Here is a 15538-nt window from a genome sequence, read left to right on the forward strand (position 1 = left end):
ATGGTGAGCTTTTCAAGTCCAAAGCTGTTTCAAAAACAACTTAAGACATGAAGAGAAGTGCCTGAAAGCAGATCTGCTTGCAACTCTTTGCAAGTGAAGAGATCCTTGATTTGGGACTGATGTAAAAAAAAACAACCAACCAACCAAAATCTTTTCTTTTTATAAGAGCTGGTTCCTGGTCATCTTATTGAGACTGAACAGTTCCTTTGAACATTCTCTTCATATGTAATTATAATTGCTGAAGCAAAGTGTTAAATGAACCTGTAATTTAAGTGGAATATTAAAGTCTAGGAAAACATCTTGCAACCTTACACATTCTTTCATATATACTTTCCAAGAGTAAGAAAAGGGAAAAAAAAAAAAAACAAACCAATGGAATCCCTGCCCCTGTGTATGACTGACTTCCCACTTTGTGTAGGGAACACTGCACAGCTTTGCCTTGTGGTAGTCACCAGCAGACAACAACAGATGCAGATTTACAAAGCTTTTATTTATTCATTTTTTTTTAAAGTATCAGAATTGAAAAGATTCTGGAAAAGCATGTGGTTTGACAAAACACTGAAGATTTATGAAATACTCATTCTGTACCAAAGGCAAAATGGTAACGGGTGGGAGAAGTTACACAAGTATTTTTCTTCTTATTTTTCCCCGTGGCAACCTAGGTTGGAGAAAGAAAAAGAATTATTTTGGAAAAATGGCAGTAAACCACCCATTAGAAAAAGCAAACACCTGGTGGTCCAAGTGAAGGTGGATGCTTTTTTGAGATGGAGTTAAATGGGTGGAAGGGTGGGCAGGGAGGGGCAGATGGAGATGTGACCAAGTATATAGGTATTGCTGCTGTTACCTACCAGACATTACATGCCAATTCCTAATATGGCTCTGCCCTGGACTATTAGGTTTGCACCCTAGAAAAAGGAATAAAAACAGTCATCAGAGACAAACCAATGGAGCAAAAGCATATAGTGTTTGAGCAGGATCTTCTGTAAACTTAAACTCCTGTCTGTGTTGTGGTTTGAAAGATAGTTATCATGGTCCTTCCTAAGCTCCTGCACTCCTGCATGTTGGGTGATTATCCGTTTTGCAAAGGTAGAAAATGAACTTTGAGAGTGAATTAGAGGCAAAATAATTCTTTCCTCAAGTCTTCCTAATATATTTACCTATGCAATATTTTGGTTATAAATTAAAAAGGGTTCAATCAATAAGCAGTTTAAGATCTTAGTAACACAGTTCAATATTTGATATGATAGTGAGGTTGCTGTTGGAAACTGTCATTTTTACTTCCAGTGAATGCTTTGCACTTGCTCAGCAACATGGCTACAGATAAAACTTATCCTGTGGTTATTTCAGAGACAAATGTTGAGTGAATTAATGTATTTATGGTTGATGAGTTTGAAAAAAATGGAATGTCTGTTCATAGGAGATAATCAGCTGAGCTCCCCCTGCCAATATATCTGTATTTGCTAAGAGTCTCTGATAATTGATGCAGGTGCACTTTTTACTGAGTCCTTTAAGAATCTTTAGCACAAAAGGAAGTTTACATATGCTGGAGATAAAGGTGCAATTCTACACTTACATAATTTAAAACTATGCTTTGTAGATACTCAGCTCATTTGGACAAGGCTCTGAAGAACCTTATCTAATGTACAACTTAGCCATGCTCTAAGCAGATGACTGGACTACGTTACCTCCAGTCAACCTTTCCACATGAAACTGTTCAATGACTGTAATCTGTGACTATAATCTGTACAGTCAAGATATGTTATGTTTGGCAGGCAAATTTATTATAAGGGCACACAGACATGTCACCATGGCAGTCTGCAGAACCACATGAGCAGTGTATGGTTTCCTAGGGAGTTTCCTGTATAGGTGTTTGGTTTGGTGTTTTGTGTTTTTTTTGTTTTTTTTTTTTTTTAAGGAGATGGGAAATACCTCTTCCCCTAAGCATGTCTCAACATCTGCTTGCTTGCAGCACTTCTCTACCATGGCAGTGAAACCATCAGCAATTGTCTTTATTTGTTCTTCTGTCATCTGGGGCTTGCGCTTAATGAGGTTGACAAGCAATCTGAAAACAAAGCCACAACACACAGTTAATGCTACCTGTTGTAGTTTGATTCCCGAATTAAAAATACAACATTCTATGCAGTACAGCTCATTTATAGGCTTCTCTGACATGCCAGGAGGAGTCTGTGGCTATTTGTGACTCCAAACTCCCAGTCTACCACAACCACCTGTTTGCTTTCTATTATCCTGCTTATAGGTGGGGAAAAAACTTATTGAAATGGTCTCTGTGTTTGCTTAAATAAGTACATCTTAGTACTTGCTCTGGTAGTGGACCTACATGAAGCTGGTCAGCTAAGACATTGATTTTATTTGAATACCCTGTTTGGCTCTTCCAGACTACATGATGCTATTCACTGACTAGCTCAGTACAGACCCGTAGTTCCACCTGGCTTTCCCCCTGTCACTGGTGAAGTCCCAGTCATATGACAAAACAAGGGGTTTGTAGCCTTCTTCTGTCCCCCATTAAGTGTTGCACTTCAGCAGTTTTCCTACAAGGTACTTCTTTTGGCTTACTTCATCTGTCCTAATTCCTGTTCAGCAGGAGGAGCAGAGCACAGTTTTTCATCGAAGTTGAACATGTTGGGGTCGAAGGCAGGAGGCACGTATTTGGTATCTACTCCCATTTTAGTGAAGCATGGTCTCCTGTCAGCATAGGAGTCGCTGCAGCACTGGGAGACGTTGTCATTGATAGGCGTGGTCTCCTGCCTCCTGCACATATCCTGAATCACAATGCTCAGCTGAAGAGAGAAAGGAAGGAGGACAAACATGAGTTACACCTTCTTTCAGTAACAGAAAACAGAGGTGATGTCTGTGTCACAGCAGCAGGGTTGGCAGTGGAAGCTGTCAGATCCAAACACCTGCTTGGAAATGGCAGTTACTTTAAAATATTTCTGGCGTGAGGCATTTCTTAATCTGCAAGCAGTCTGTCCATTGGGCTACAATTAATAAGTGCAGTTTTTAGTAGGCTGTTCAGCTTTTCCAGATACAAGCTGCTGCAAACCCAATCAGCTTCCTTTTCCTTTCTGAGGGAGAAGAAAGTTTAGCTGAAATTGTCACAAGCTACCACCAGACAACAATTTAGGTTCTCACATCCATTAAAAATTACTTCCAATTCTGTTAGGTAGACGCTTAAGTTGGGGTTTAGGAAAAATCATGTTGAGTTTACTGCCTCACCAGAATTTAAGATCTTTGAGAAGAGAAGAGATCTCCCAGAGGAGAAGAGAGAATAAATGATGTACTCACATATCCCTCAGAACAAGGCAGGCGTCTGTCTTCAGGCAGCTGGCAGCACTTGGTGCCAACAGCTGTCATTTTCTTGCCGATTTCAAGCAAGGTGTCAGTTGATACCTGAGGCATCTTCTTGGTGTAGCGGATCAGAAGCCTGAAAAAGTCATGTCAAAATGACACTCTCTTCACATTTGAAGAGTGCTCTACTGAGCTAGACCACTGAAGTGGAAATAGAAGTCAAGACTGTGCTGGTTTGGTGCATTTTTTTGGTAGTGGGGGAAGGGCCGCAGGGGTGGCTCTGGTAAGAAGCGGAGAAGCTTCTCCTGATCCAAAACCAGCCAAGGAGCCATTAGAGCAACAACAGATGCTCCTCAGCAATTAACATATGAAAAGAATTGAGATAACAGCTGATCAGAGTGAGCAGTTAAGAAAGAAGAGCTGTGTTGGAGAGGCAAAGTAGTGCCAGAGTGAACATCCCATGGTTGGTGAGGAAGAACATGTCCCTGCAACCTATGGTGAGATGGCAGCTGTACCCCTGCATTCATGGAGGATCATAGTGGAACATTCCCTGAAGGTGCCAGAAGGGGTGAACTTGGATTTGCTGCCAGTGAACATGGATCATGCAGCCATGGAAGACCCCATGCCAGGGAACATGACTCTTCCTGAAGCAGCCCATTACTTTGTGGGAAGCCCAGGCTGGAGCAGCTTGCTCTGGACCTCATAGGAAGGACTCATGAAGGAGAGGTTCATGAGGAACTGTCTTCTGTGGGAGAGACCCCTGGGGAAGCAGGGCAGGACTGTGAGGAATCCTTCCTGAGGAGGAAGGAGCAGCAGGACCCACCAGCCTGTGAACTGACTCTAAACCCCATCCCCCTGTGCTGCTGGGGGGAAGGAGGGAGAGAAACCGGGAACAAAGGGATTTGGGCCCGGGAAGAAGGGAGGGGGGTGGTTGTGTGTGCACATTATGTCCCCCCATCCCAGTGCAGGGGGTGGGGGGCAGTTGAGTGAGTGGCCACGGGGCTTTTTTTTTGTAGTTGTTTTAGATCCAAACCATGACCAAGACCAAGCAGATTTCCCCAAAGCAGCCTGCACCGTTGTTTATCCAGGTACTTACGATTTAAGGAAGTCTGCCTCGCCATGGGTGTTGAGAAGTTCACAGTTTGTCTTTACAACCTCCTGAGTTTCTTGGACATGTTTGTTCAGTTCCTCTTGCTGCAAACAAGTATAAAATTATTAGTGGAGCAGGACATTCTGGTAACAGTCATACAGTATACCTTGTCACCTCTTCTAAATCTTAGTTGCTTTAAGATACCTGTTTTGCAAGGCTGGCCACCTCTGTATAGCCTGGATGGCACAGGGAGGACTTGGTTCTCATCTGAGTCTGAAGTTCTGGCAGAAATTCTGATTTTTGAAATGTAATTTAAATTACCTACCCATTGGACTTACTTTCTAGGCAATGGGGTTTTTGTTTGTTTAAATTGTACTCATATTTTCCAAGTCTAGGACAACTAGGAGGGGAGTATCCATTTCTTTCCCTTGGCCAAAGCTGTCAGGGACTCAACTGGTGCTGAGACTTGTGTGGTTCAGCAGACTAGGAGAACTTAGTTTAGGCACCTCTCTGTGAGCTGGCCATGCAGGTTCCCATCATGACGTGTGAGCAGCCATGCTCAGTATAGGCAGTGGAGCTCACAGAATAATTCAGCTAACCAGCTATTAATCATCTTCAGGACAAGCAGAATCATGTCAGAGACATCAGGAAGTTGAGTGAGACCAATCTGGAATTTTAAAAGGTGACCAGTGAAGTTACTCTGATCTGAAAAAGTTCTGCATCCTAGTCATGGGCCCCTGAGTGCTTCATCTCCCATCAGAACACTAACTTCCCTGGGGATAAGTCTCTCAAAACTGTTTGCTCTTCCATAGGAGCTTCTCAACCCAATTGTTTCATGATAGGTACCAACCAAGCATTCTAATTATCTGCAAACAAAGCTTTGCACCTACAGCATTTCCATAGCATTCAGCAGGGTTGTCTGTCTTGCAGCACTTTTCCAGGAGTGCTTCGTATCCCTTAGCAATTCTCAGAATCAGCTGTGTGGAGAATTCGGGGTGTCTTCGTGAGTATTCATAAACAAATCTGAAAGACACACAAGCTGAAGAATTAGAGCTCCCACGTAACATGCTGCTTTCTTGATTGACAATGACTGCTCCTCAAGATCAAGTCTGGGTGGAGAATGAGCTTGGAATGCTGTTGGCTTGCTCTAGTAGAATTTTTTTGGTTGTTCTGTTGTCTGCAAACAGGGCAAATGTGAGAGGAATAAAACAGTTCCCCAGGAGAGAATACTTCTTAAGCAGACCATGTATGTGGGCATGCACCAAGTCCTCAGATTAAAAAGAAGATACTGATAAATTCAGCTTCAAATAGGACAATGCTGAACAGAAACAGTCACAAAGCATAAATGAGAACCTACGGGTTCAACTAGAGTCGAAGCTCTATTAAATAGTTACATCAGACTTGTATGTGGGCATCTCTTTTCTCCATATGCACTTGAAACACCCAAGAGGACAGGTTTCCCAGTAGTGCAAAAGGCCATAATCCAGTAAAGACCAAGGATCATTTGCAGGAACATTCAAATACAAGCACACATACTGTTGGCACTACTTACTCTGACAAGAATGCGTCATGGTCTTTCTGAAAGCCATTACACACTTCCTTATCTTGGATGTATTTTTCAACTAGTGAAGGCAGATCTTCAGGTTTGTCATCATACTCTGATTCAATAATGCACTGGCTTCGTTCCACAACTGGCTTCTCACAGCACTCTTTGATTTTGCTTGAGAAAACATCTTGTTTAGAGCAAATATAGGTCATAAGCTCTGCCTGTAAAATTAAAACATATCAGACAAGCTGTGAAATAATAGATCAAGAAAAGATGGATTTATTAATCCCCTCTCTCCTTTTTAGACTCTTCCCTCTTCTTTCAGGTCATCCATCTACTTAGCACTTCCCTGAAAAAAATGCTGTCTCCATACAAAGAGAAATAATCAGAGGGATGGGCATGTCCTGTGCATGTTGAGCATATTGTTCACACGAGTGGGGGGAGAATGTGGTTTCCTCTCTGATCTTAAAAACCTTTGGAAGGCAAACTCTGGAAAGCCAAGGGACCAGTTTGAGTGATCTGTTACAAGGATGCCTGATTGATCTTGTCAGTTCTGTCAGGTGCACAGCTATGATAGAGAACAAAGCATGAAAAAAAACCACCTGAAGCCCCAGGTGTGCATGGCTACACAAAGCCAGACTGGACACCACCCGGTTTAAAAAGTGTGCCTAAGGTCCAGCCAAACAGGCAATGTTTAAATTGTGTCACTATTCCATAGTTTGGCTAATTGTGCCATCCAAATTATTCTCTAGAGCTCACTGGCACTAAAGCAAGGCTGAATTAACGGCAGTACATACAACTCAGCAGGGAAAAAAAATATGGTCTTTTTTGCCTCTGCTTTGTTTTTTTTATGATGGATTGAAAGTGAGTAAATACCATCAGTCTCCCTGATAAAGGTGTTTATTTTAACCAAAAACACACTATACTGTAAGTAACAGCTCGTTGCCCTGGTGATCAGAAAGGACTAGATCCAGGACCAGTCCAAAACCTAGTTCTAGTCACAGTCAGCAGAGATGACCACGAGTATTTCAGTGGCTACAGAATGTTCTAGCAGCGTGGAGTAGAAGTTCCCTGGACTGTAAATTAATAGCTGCACAAATTATTGTCTTCCTAAACATTTTTCAAGTATGTAAACATTTTGGAAAAGGCTTATCTTACCCTGTCATCCATGCACTCGACCATGTCCCCTGAACAGCACTCTTTGTGGATATCTGCAACATCATTTACAACTTTAACAACTTCGGCGAGTGGAGCCTTGGGATATTTCTGGCTCAGGATAGCAAGTTTACTAGGTGGAAAAGAAGAAAAATACACTTGTTTTAAAGGTCCCTTCAAAACAGAAACTTTGCAAGTCACTAACACTTAGGACACTGCAGATCAGCACCGTTACAAGTAAATATTAATTCATTCTTCTCATCTCATTTCTAGTGGCTAGAAAGAAAGGGCATGGATACCTGCACCAGGAACCCAGGGCTCCTATACAATAGGAAGAAACAAGCTTGTGCTGTATCTGAGCTCTGTGAGTCACACCCTGGAATTCCCCATTGCTCCTGAGCAACTTAAAAGCATCTTCAGACTGCTTAGCACAGATGTATATAGTCCTAATGAAAACCTTAATTCAGAGCTGCCTATATGCAGCAAGGTGACTCTAGGCAGTGCCAGTGCATCAGACTAGCCCTTGAATGAAAGCAGCTCTCTCTGCTTGGACAGGTGCTCCACTTAGTGATTGCAAAATTCTTTCTTAACCTTAAAAAAAGCAACTTTGACAATAACCTTGATTCTGTCAAATTGACTGCTTTAAGGTTCAAACTAGCAACTTTGGTTAGTGATGTGCCTCTAGCTAAAAGCTGTAGGCATTGGAACAGGGCACAGCTTTGGCAAAGATGTGGATTAAATGCACTGGAACCTCTGGTTCTGTGTGACACTCTGTCAGTTAACTGCATCTCCTGGACTGGTTCTAGGGATGGTTTCATTTCTCTGTAAATCTCATGGCTGATCTTGTTACTACTGGTCCTCATTATCAGCCTGGAATACACAGGATCCCCTTTGCACCCAGTGTTTATGCAGAAACCTGACCAGAATTGAATTCTACATTTCAATGAACTTCTGTTGGCCTAGTGTTGAAAAAATGGACCCACTGGTCTTATTGTGTTGGATAATGGTTCTCAGCTAAGAGCATGCTAGGGAAGTACCATGAAAGCAGCTTTCAAAGTCAGCACATAGAAGTGAACTAAATATGCTGATGTTTTCCTCTTGCGTGGCTTTGGGTTCAGGTTAAAAAGACTATTTTTATAAAAAATGGATTGGAACTTACTCTGCTTTGAAAGTTCTCTCACCAAACTTCTGGAGGATTCCACAGGAATACTGCTGCTTCACACTCAATTTCTTGGCCCTTTCTTTTATGGCAGCTGCCTACAGTAACAGGATGCATATTGTCACATGAAGCTGTGATGACAGTGAATACATGTACATCTAATAGTCACTGGGACTGAGTTTGAGACAAAGGGGAAGTCTGGCTCATGCCATTCACAAACATGAAATCTTGGCTACAGCTCCCTGCAAGTCCCAGCTATGTGGAAGTCATCTGCTGCTAATTTGCAGGGGTAACAGGTTATGACCTTGACCCTTCTCTACAAGTTTCCACACAGAGATTTGCTTGAACAGCAAGTGGGGAGATTTAGGTTAGACACTAGGAATAAATTATTTGCTGTGAGGGTGGTGAGACCCTGGCCCAGGTTGCCCAGGGAAGCTGTGGAAGCTCCATCCCTGGAAGTGTTGAAGGGCAGGTTGGATGGGGCTTGGAGCAACCTGGGCTGGTGGCAAGTGTCCCTGCCCATGTAGTGGGGTTGGGATCTAGATCATCTTGAAGATCTTTTGCAACCCAAATTGTTCTATGATTCTCAGCCTTTCTCTTCCATTTCCTTGGGCAAAGAGTAGGAGAGACCTCTCCTAATCTACATGTTGGATATGGAGATGGCATGTTAGGCTGCCAAGTGAAATCTCTCTTTCTCTAGTGCTTCTTTGGTCACATGCCTTTTCACAACAGTTAAAACAGATGGAGAACCCCAAGTGCTATATGTTATGTGGATTCAGTGCATCTGCACAATAACCAGAGCTGCTTAATAATGTATTAGCAAAGTGACAATGAGGCAAGCTTAAATATCTAGTTTGATTTGTTGCTTTTGCCTCAAAAAAAAAGCAAACTACATTATTTTCTTTACTATCTTCATTTCTATGAAGCCACATACAAATGTTTACTGAAAACCACCATGGGGAAGAACAATTTAGGAATTATAAACTGTAATTTAACTTTCGCCTTTTAGAGTCACTTTTCACTTGGAAGAGAATTGCTGCAAAGATCAGAAGAGACCTTTATGTAGCAGACTGGTTGCTTAGTTTTCATCCACAGTCAAAAATGTGATGTACCTTCTCATCCAAGCAAGCATTGACATCATTCTCTTTGCAGCAGCTTTGAAGTGCATGCTCATAATCAGCAGCCAGGCTGAGGATTGTTGGGGCATACATGAAGGGGTTTCTTCTGGCAACAGTATAGATGAAACTACAAACAAAAGGAAAACTTAAATTACATATTGCAACAACAACAGCAAATGGCCTTAAATCCCTTGCAGCTTCTGGAACTTTCTAGTTTAGAAATGTAATCATCTTCCCTAACATGAAACTGCCTGCTACTGGTAAATGCTGTGCTACATCTCAGTTCCCTAAGCTCTTGTAAACAGCCCAGCTTTCCTGTAGCCCCTTCAGGTACTGGAAGGCACCTATGAAATCTCCTCAGAGCCTTCGCTTCTCTAGCCTGAACAGCCCCAACCCTTTCAGCCTGTCTTTGCAGGAGAGGTGCTCCAGCCCTCAGATCATCTTCGTGGCTTCCTCTGGACTTGCTCCAAGAGCTCTGTGTTTGTTTGTTTGTTTAAATGCATTGTCAAACCCTTGAAAATCCTGATTCCTAGTGTGAAAAAGGAATCTATGCCCATTTCACCAAGACGTTATTGCCGGTTTTTATTCTTTTCTCTTTCTTCATGCTTTCTAATTACAATGAGGTGGTGGGAAGCTGGAGCAAGTAAATTACTACATCAATCTTGGAAACGCTGGTTTCTCAGGGGGTTTTGTGGCAAAAAGTCTCCACGACTTATCAAATATGATCCCTTAAAGCCCATTTTTGAAAGGAAAAACCTGCTCTAGCACAGAATGAAAAATACAGTCAGAGCTTTGTATATTTAGTGACTGAGCAACTGGTTTATATATAAGGCTGAATACTTGCAACTGATTTTAAAATGTCCCTCATGTCCACACACTCTGTATAGCTTGGGGATCCCTCTCTGCACAACTAAATCCTGAAACAGTAAAAAATAGCCATTTTCCTTACTGTCCCAGGAGTGGCACACGGTTGTCCTGGTATTCCTTGCAAATCACATCAGAAGATGGTCTTTCGTATGGCTGAACAAAGTCTGGTTGGGGAATTTTAAATGACAAGAAACACTCATTTCTTTCAGGATCAGCTTTACCACAGCAGTCAGCCATTGCACCATAGGAGTCACGGAGCTTTTCTACTTGGCAGATTTCATCCAGGAAAATGGAGGGCTGCAAGGGAGATGCTGAGGGTCAGAATTATTGATCCTAGAAAGAGTAATGTGCATTCTATTTATCTGTCAAAGAAAGCCCAGACTGAAAAGTAACTACATTTTTACTGGGTGAGATTTAGACCATAAATCAGAATAATCCATTGTTTTCAACACAATTTTGTAAAGTTTTATTTTAAGTGGTCCAATATCGATGCTGTTAAAAATTAACTTCAGTTATAATTCAAAATACTCTGTGCAAGATGGTGGTCTCTTTTCACTTTTAATCTGACTAAACTGCACTTTCAGATGAGTTGAAGCAGGGTTTGATATTCTACTTGATGATCAGCTTGGGAAACCCTTAGGGAGAACTAATGCAGCCATGGCATTTGGGCTGGGCGTTAGGGCTTGCAAGAACTTTCTGAAGGGCCAGGCTGAACCTGCTAGACATCCAGGGATCTTACATACCTGCAAACTTCTTTTATTACCTGATCTTAGAGGAGTATTTTTAACTCCTTAAACTACCTTACATTTGCACACATACCTTTTCAAGTCACCCTAGTGTGGAAACCCACATGCTTTGGTCATTCTAATACCTAAATTAGACCTTCATTTTACAGCTGAGGTATTTGTACTAAAGGCTAATGTTTATTTCCAGGCAATGCTGAGCTTAATGTGCCAAAGTGTGGCATTTGGTCTCCAATATATGGCTCTAAAGATCACTTAGGCACTGCTGAAAGGCAGAGTTTCAGAACCTGACAAAAACTAGTTCTTTCAGAACTAAAATCTGAGCATTGGCTGATGCCAAAGGCAACACCTGAAGGGATCAGGCACGAATCCTCAATGAGGATGATTCTGGTAGCTGCCTAGAGTGAGGAGAAACACAATGCCAAAGGATTTGTTGCCTACCAGTGATTTTGAGCAGTCAGCAGCATCCTCGTCAGCCACACACTTCTGTGCCAGATCGACAACATCCTTCACCAGCTTAGACAGACCTTCGTAAGAACATCTCTGGAGATACTGGGCAAATGTGATCATGGTGCTGAAACACAAAGCACGTTTGGGAATATGGAGATAAGGAACCTAGCAGTTGATATTTTTGAAGGTGCTTTTGGATTCAAATTTGTTTGTTCAAATGACAAGCCCCATGCTTAAACGGAGCGCCGTGAAGAACATAGTCCCACATCCCCTGCCCTTCCTCTTCTCACCTCCTTTCTGAAAAGAATAATTTTAATCCTAATTCCCAAGAACAAAAGTCTTGAATAAAATACTAGGAACAAAATAGAGAAGGCTGTGATTTGAATTTTCTGCCACTTTAACCAGCTTATTTGTAAATGTCATAAACTAAGCTGGTTTTTGTCATTGTCACAAATGATGGCCTTTAGGCTGCCTTCTTTCATAGAGTCCTGGGGGTTGGAAGGGACCTCTGAAGATCATCTAGTACAACCCCCTTGCCAAAGCAGGATCCCCTAGAGCAGATCACACAGGAACACATCCAGGCAGGTCTTGAAAGTCTCCAGAGAAGGAGACTCCACAACCTCTCTGGGCAGCCTGTCCCAGGGCTCTGTCACCCTCCCAGTGAAGAAGTTTTTCCTCATGTTGAGGTGGAACTTCCTGTGTTGCAGCTGGGTGCTTCAGAAGTTGTTATGGACCCTCTGCCATTCCCAAAACCAGTTTGAAAAGAGAAACTTGTAATTGCCTAAGAAAATCTGTCACATGGTTGTTTTTTGAGGTTGGTGGTTCAGGTATTGTTTGTTTTTGGTAATGTGTCAATCTAGTACCACTTCTCTCCATCCTAAGCTTATCCAAGCTGTATTACTCAAGCCTGTTTTCTTTGCACGTAAGCAACACGGGTTTTCTCATGAGGTTTGCAGGGAGTTCTTTTCCCAGAGAGCAAGCAAGCCATCCTGTCTTTTGTAGGTCTTAATATCTTTGTAGTCTTTTTATACTAACAGTAAGAAGGCTAGCTCAAAGCCATGCCTCAGTGAGATACACACTCTTCACTAGCCCATACAGTGTGTTTTAGTTTCCCTTTTTTGCCCAACATCAACAGAGATGGGAACCAATCAGAAAACATAGGCTGAACATTCACTTACACTGCCTTAAATGTCTCTTCCTTCAAATCATTGTAGCGGTGGGCAATCTCACTCTTGTGTTCTAGGAAGAAAAAGAGAGAACAGTGATGCTGAGTGTCACCTTGCCTGTGCTAGAGCCCTTAAAGAATACAGCCTGGGCACCTCAGGCCAGCTTTTCAGAAGTGTTCAGCTCTTACACTTAGAGGAGTAACATCATTGCTTTGAAACAGACCAAGCTAATGGTGAACACTTGTGAAATCCCACCTTTGGGGACCCTATCTGGGGTAATCTGTACTGCTTTGCAAGGAACTGCAGTCTAAAGCTTTCTTCAGGCCACCTTGAACTGTTTGTTGGCTCAGTTGGCCATTCTCATCCATTGGTCTGCAGATACCTAACTCTTACACATCTTTCTGAAGGAACCCAAGCCATCCAAGTTACAGGATTCTAATCCAACATTTACCTCTGTAAGCACATACTTCATCCAAAGATTCAAAAAGATTGCTGTATCTTGCTATTAAGGGTTAGCAAACGTGTCTCTTGGACAATCAACAACGTTATCATGTCTACACTACAAATCAAGGAATGCAGCTGCAGTTACATACGAGCAAGCAGAAGCAGAATCTTCTTCTTGAAAACAAAATTATTAGCTTGGCAGGTTCATATTTTTGTTCCACCCAATGTGTATTATCTTCTTCATGAGAAGGAAGGCAGATAATAGCCTTCACTTGGCCCTGATAGTAATAATACAGGTTGTAGTTACACCTTGCTCTTGGTGAGAAGACCCCCATGAGATTTTCCCAACAGATACTGGGGCATATGGCCCCACTAATGAATAAGCTGGAATGGGGCAGTCATTTTGTTCTAGAAATACCATGCAGAAGCATTTAGAAAACATTAAGAGTAATTATTCTGCTTAATGGAGTAAACCTGCTTTGATAAAAAGGGTTCCAGTGCAGGAAATAGCCATTTAAAGATTTTTTGCTGCTGTTCACTGGCACTTCTCATCAGCTCCTAAAAACTCAGTTTTGTTGCATTTTGGTATTTTGATGTTTCAAACAAAAATCAAAAGTGTCAGTGGAAAAATTTCTAGGACTGTCTGCAGAAATATTTGTTTGACTAAGGTCTACAGTTCCCTAATACAGGGAGAAATGACAGAATGAGGAGTCTTTGGCTAGCCTCCTCATAGCCTAGACTGAGATGTAGTTTTTTGACCTACTTGTGTGAAAACAGTTGCCTTTAACTGGTGAGGAGCTCACTTATGAACTGCCATTCCAAAGACAGCACTTCCAAAAGCACATTGCATCCATTTTCTCCATGCTGGAAAGTAAGAGGTTCTGAATAATCAACATCTGCTCATGCACTACATTGACATTGCCAAGAGATGTCACTGAGCTCACTTGCCCAGTTAAGTTCTCTGGAGTAGTCTACCCATTTCCTCACCATTTCTGAATTTAGAGTGGTTGTTTGTTTGGTTTTTTTTGAGTCAGCCAATTCTTTCTGCTCTGTTTGGATCAGGCTTTCAAGAATCTTGTGTGAAGTTGCATTAAAGGCATTACATCGATATAACAGAGACAAAAAATTAGCCCTTTCTTACCTGCGCCTCGAGCAACTCTTTGTAGATTTCTGGATGTAGCAGAACTAAAGAGGAAAATAAATGAAATTAATGTTACCCACTTCATGGTTGCAGATTATGATGTGGGCTAAGTTGCTCAGAAATGCTAGGAAGATTGTAGGGAAAGCATTTGCTTATATACCCTTTACTACCTGTGCCTGTAAAATATTAACTACAGAGCTGGCATTTGTAGATTTCCATTTGGTCTGAAGAAGATTACAAAATTTTACTGTCCTTGCCAAAAATGAATTTGATAGGACTTGTTTTTTATGTGTTACTCAGGGCCTTTTTGGCCCCAAAATGTTGAACCCTCCAGCACCCAAACAGATAAAAGTTTTGCGTAAATTTCCTTATCAAATGACAAACAAGGAGTTCAAGGCATCAGACAAAAAAGTCATCTAGTCTAATCCTATAGCTGTTTTTTTTTTTTTGGTTTTTTTTTTGGTTTTTTTGCTAGTATTTGTCCAGAAGCAAAGCAGGTTGGTACTGTACAGTAAAAATTCACCCAGACAGGACTCAGCCCACCTACATGCTTGTCATGAGAGAATTTTAGTTTTAAATCACTTTACAAAGATGAAGTGGCTCATCTAGACTCTGGTATAAAAAAAATACAGATTGGTAAAGCACAAAGATACAGGGGAACAGCATCTCTACTTCCACTTGGCTTCCAAATTCTGAAAGAAACAGAGGGTGCCAATGTGGAACATGCATCAAGGAATCTGAACCTCAACGTATGTGGCTCCAGAGTAGAACAATTTCATGCAGACAACAGATCTGGGTCAGTAAGTTGGAACTGACACTTTTACACTGTATTAACCTGCATCTCATTCCAAATTCTGGGTCTTATGCTTGGGATAATGTTCATGAGGAGAGCTGCTCCAACAGTCAAAGGGCTGATGAGAGCACCTGATTTATTTGGTCCCATTCTGGTTTTCTGTGGGTGCTGTTGTTCAGGATCCAGAAAACTGCCAAATTCATCTGTAAACATTTGCAAGATCTGTTGTTTCATAATTTTTGCAATTCCTCATTTGTACTGATATCCTCCCAAGAGGAATCACAGAATTGTCACCATTGGAAAAGACCTTCAAGATCACCCTGTCCAACTGTCAACCCCCATCCCCCCCCCAAAAAAAAAAGGTGCATTAGAGCATGCCCTGAAATGCCTCATCTACGAGTTTCTTGGATAGCTCTAGGGATGGTGATTCCACCATCTCCCTGGGCAGCCTGTTCCAGTGTCTGACCACTCTTTGGGTAAAGAAATTCTTCCTAATATCCAATCTAAACCTCCCTTGCAGCAACTTCAGGCCATTTCCTCTGGTCCTGTCGTTATTTACT

The 15538-nt window shown here is 41.9% G+C and overlaps 1 protein-coding gene across 1 annotated transcript; it reads right to left on the reverse strand.

Annotated features, from left to right (window-relative positions):
• Positions 1 to 469: 469 nt before the first annotated feature.
• Positions 470 to 14320, reverse strand: ALB (albumin). Its single transcript, XM_051616663.1, has 15 exons — positions 14186 to 14320; positions 12613 to 12673; positions 11426 to 11558; positions 10324 to 10538; positions 9369 to 9501; positions 8257 to 8354; positions 7101 to 7230; positions 5949 to 6163; positions 5287 to 5419; positions 4403 to 4500; positions 3304 to 3442; positions 2575 to 2798; positions 1930 to 2062; positions 849 to 905; positions 470 to 658 (listed from the first exon to the last, which is right to left on the reverse strand). Exons 1-14 carry the CDS (start codon positions 14268 to 14270, stop codon positions 855 to 857), a joined length of 1848 nt encoding a protein of 615 aa, XP_051472623.1. The 5' UTR covers positions 14271 to 14320; the 3' UTR covers positions 470 to 658; positions 849 to 854.
• Between the last annotated feature and the right edge of the window lie 1218 nt (positions 14321 to 15538).

This window comes from Apus apus, chromosome 4 (assembly GCF_020740795.1).
Source record: "Apus apus isolate bApuApu2 chromosome 4, bApuApu2.pri.cur, whole genome shotgun sequence".
Lineage (NCBI taxonomy): Eukaryota > Metazoa > Chordata > Aves > Apodiformes > Apodidae > Apus > Apus apus.

Bases quoted from the DNA above. Each gene is read 5' to 3' on its own strand.
- ALB (XM_051616663.1), bottom strand. From the start codon at position 14,270: ATGAAGTGGGTAACATTAATTTCATTTATTTTCCTCTTTAGTTCTGCT. The intron at 9,502-10,323 runs GTAAGGAAAATG...TTTTGTTTGTAG, and splicing joins CGTGTGCCACTCCTGGGACA to TTTCATCTATACTGTTGCCA. The intron at 3,443-4,402 runs GTAAGTACCTGG...TGACTTTTTCAG, and splicing joins GAGGCAGACTTCCTTAAATC to GCTTCTGATCCGCTACACCA.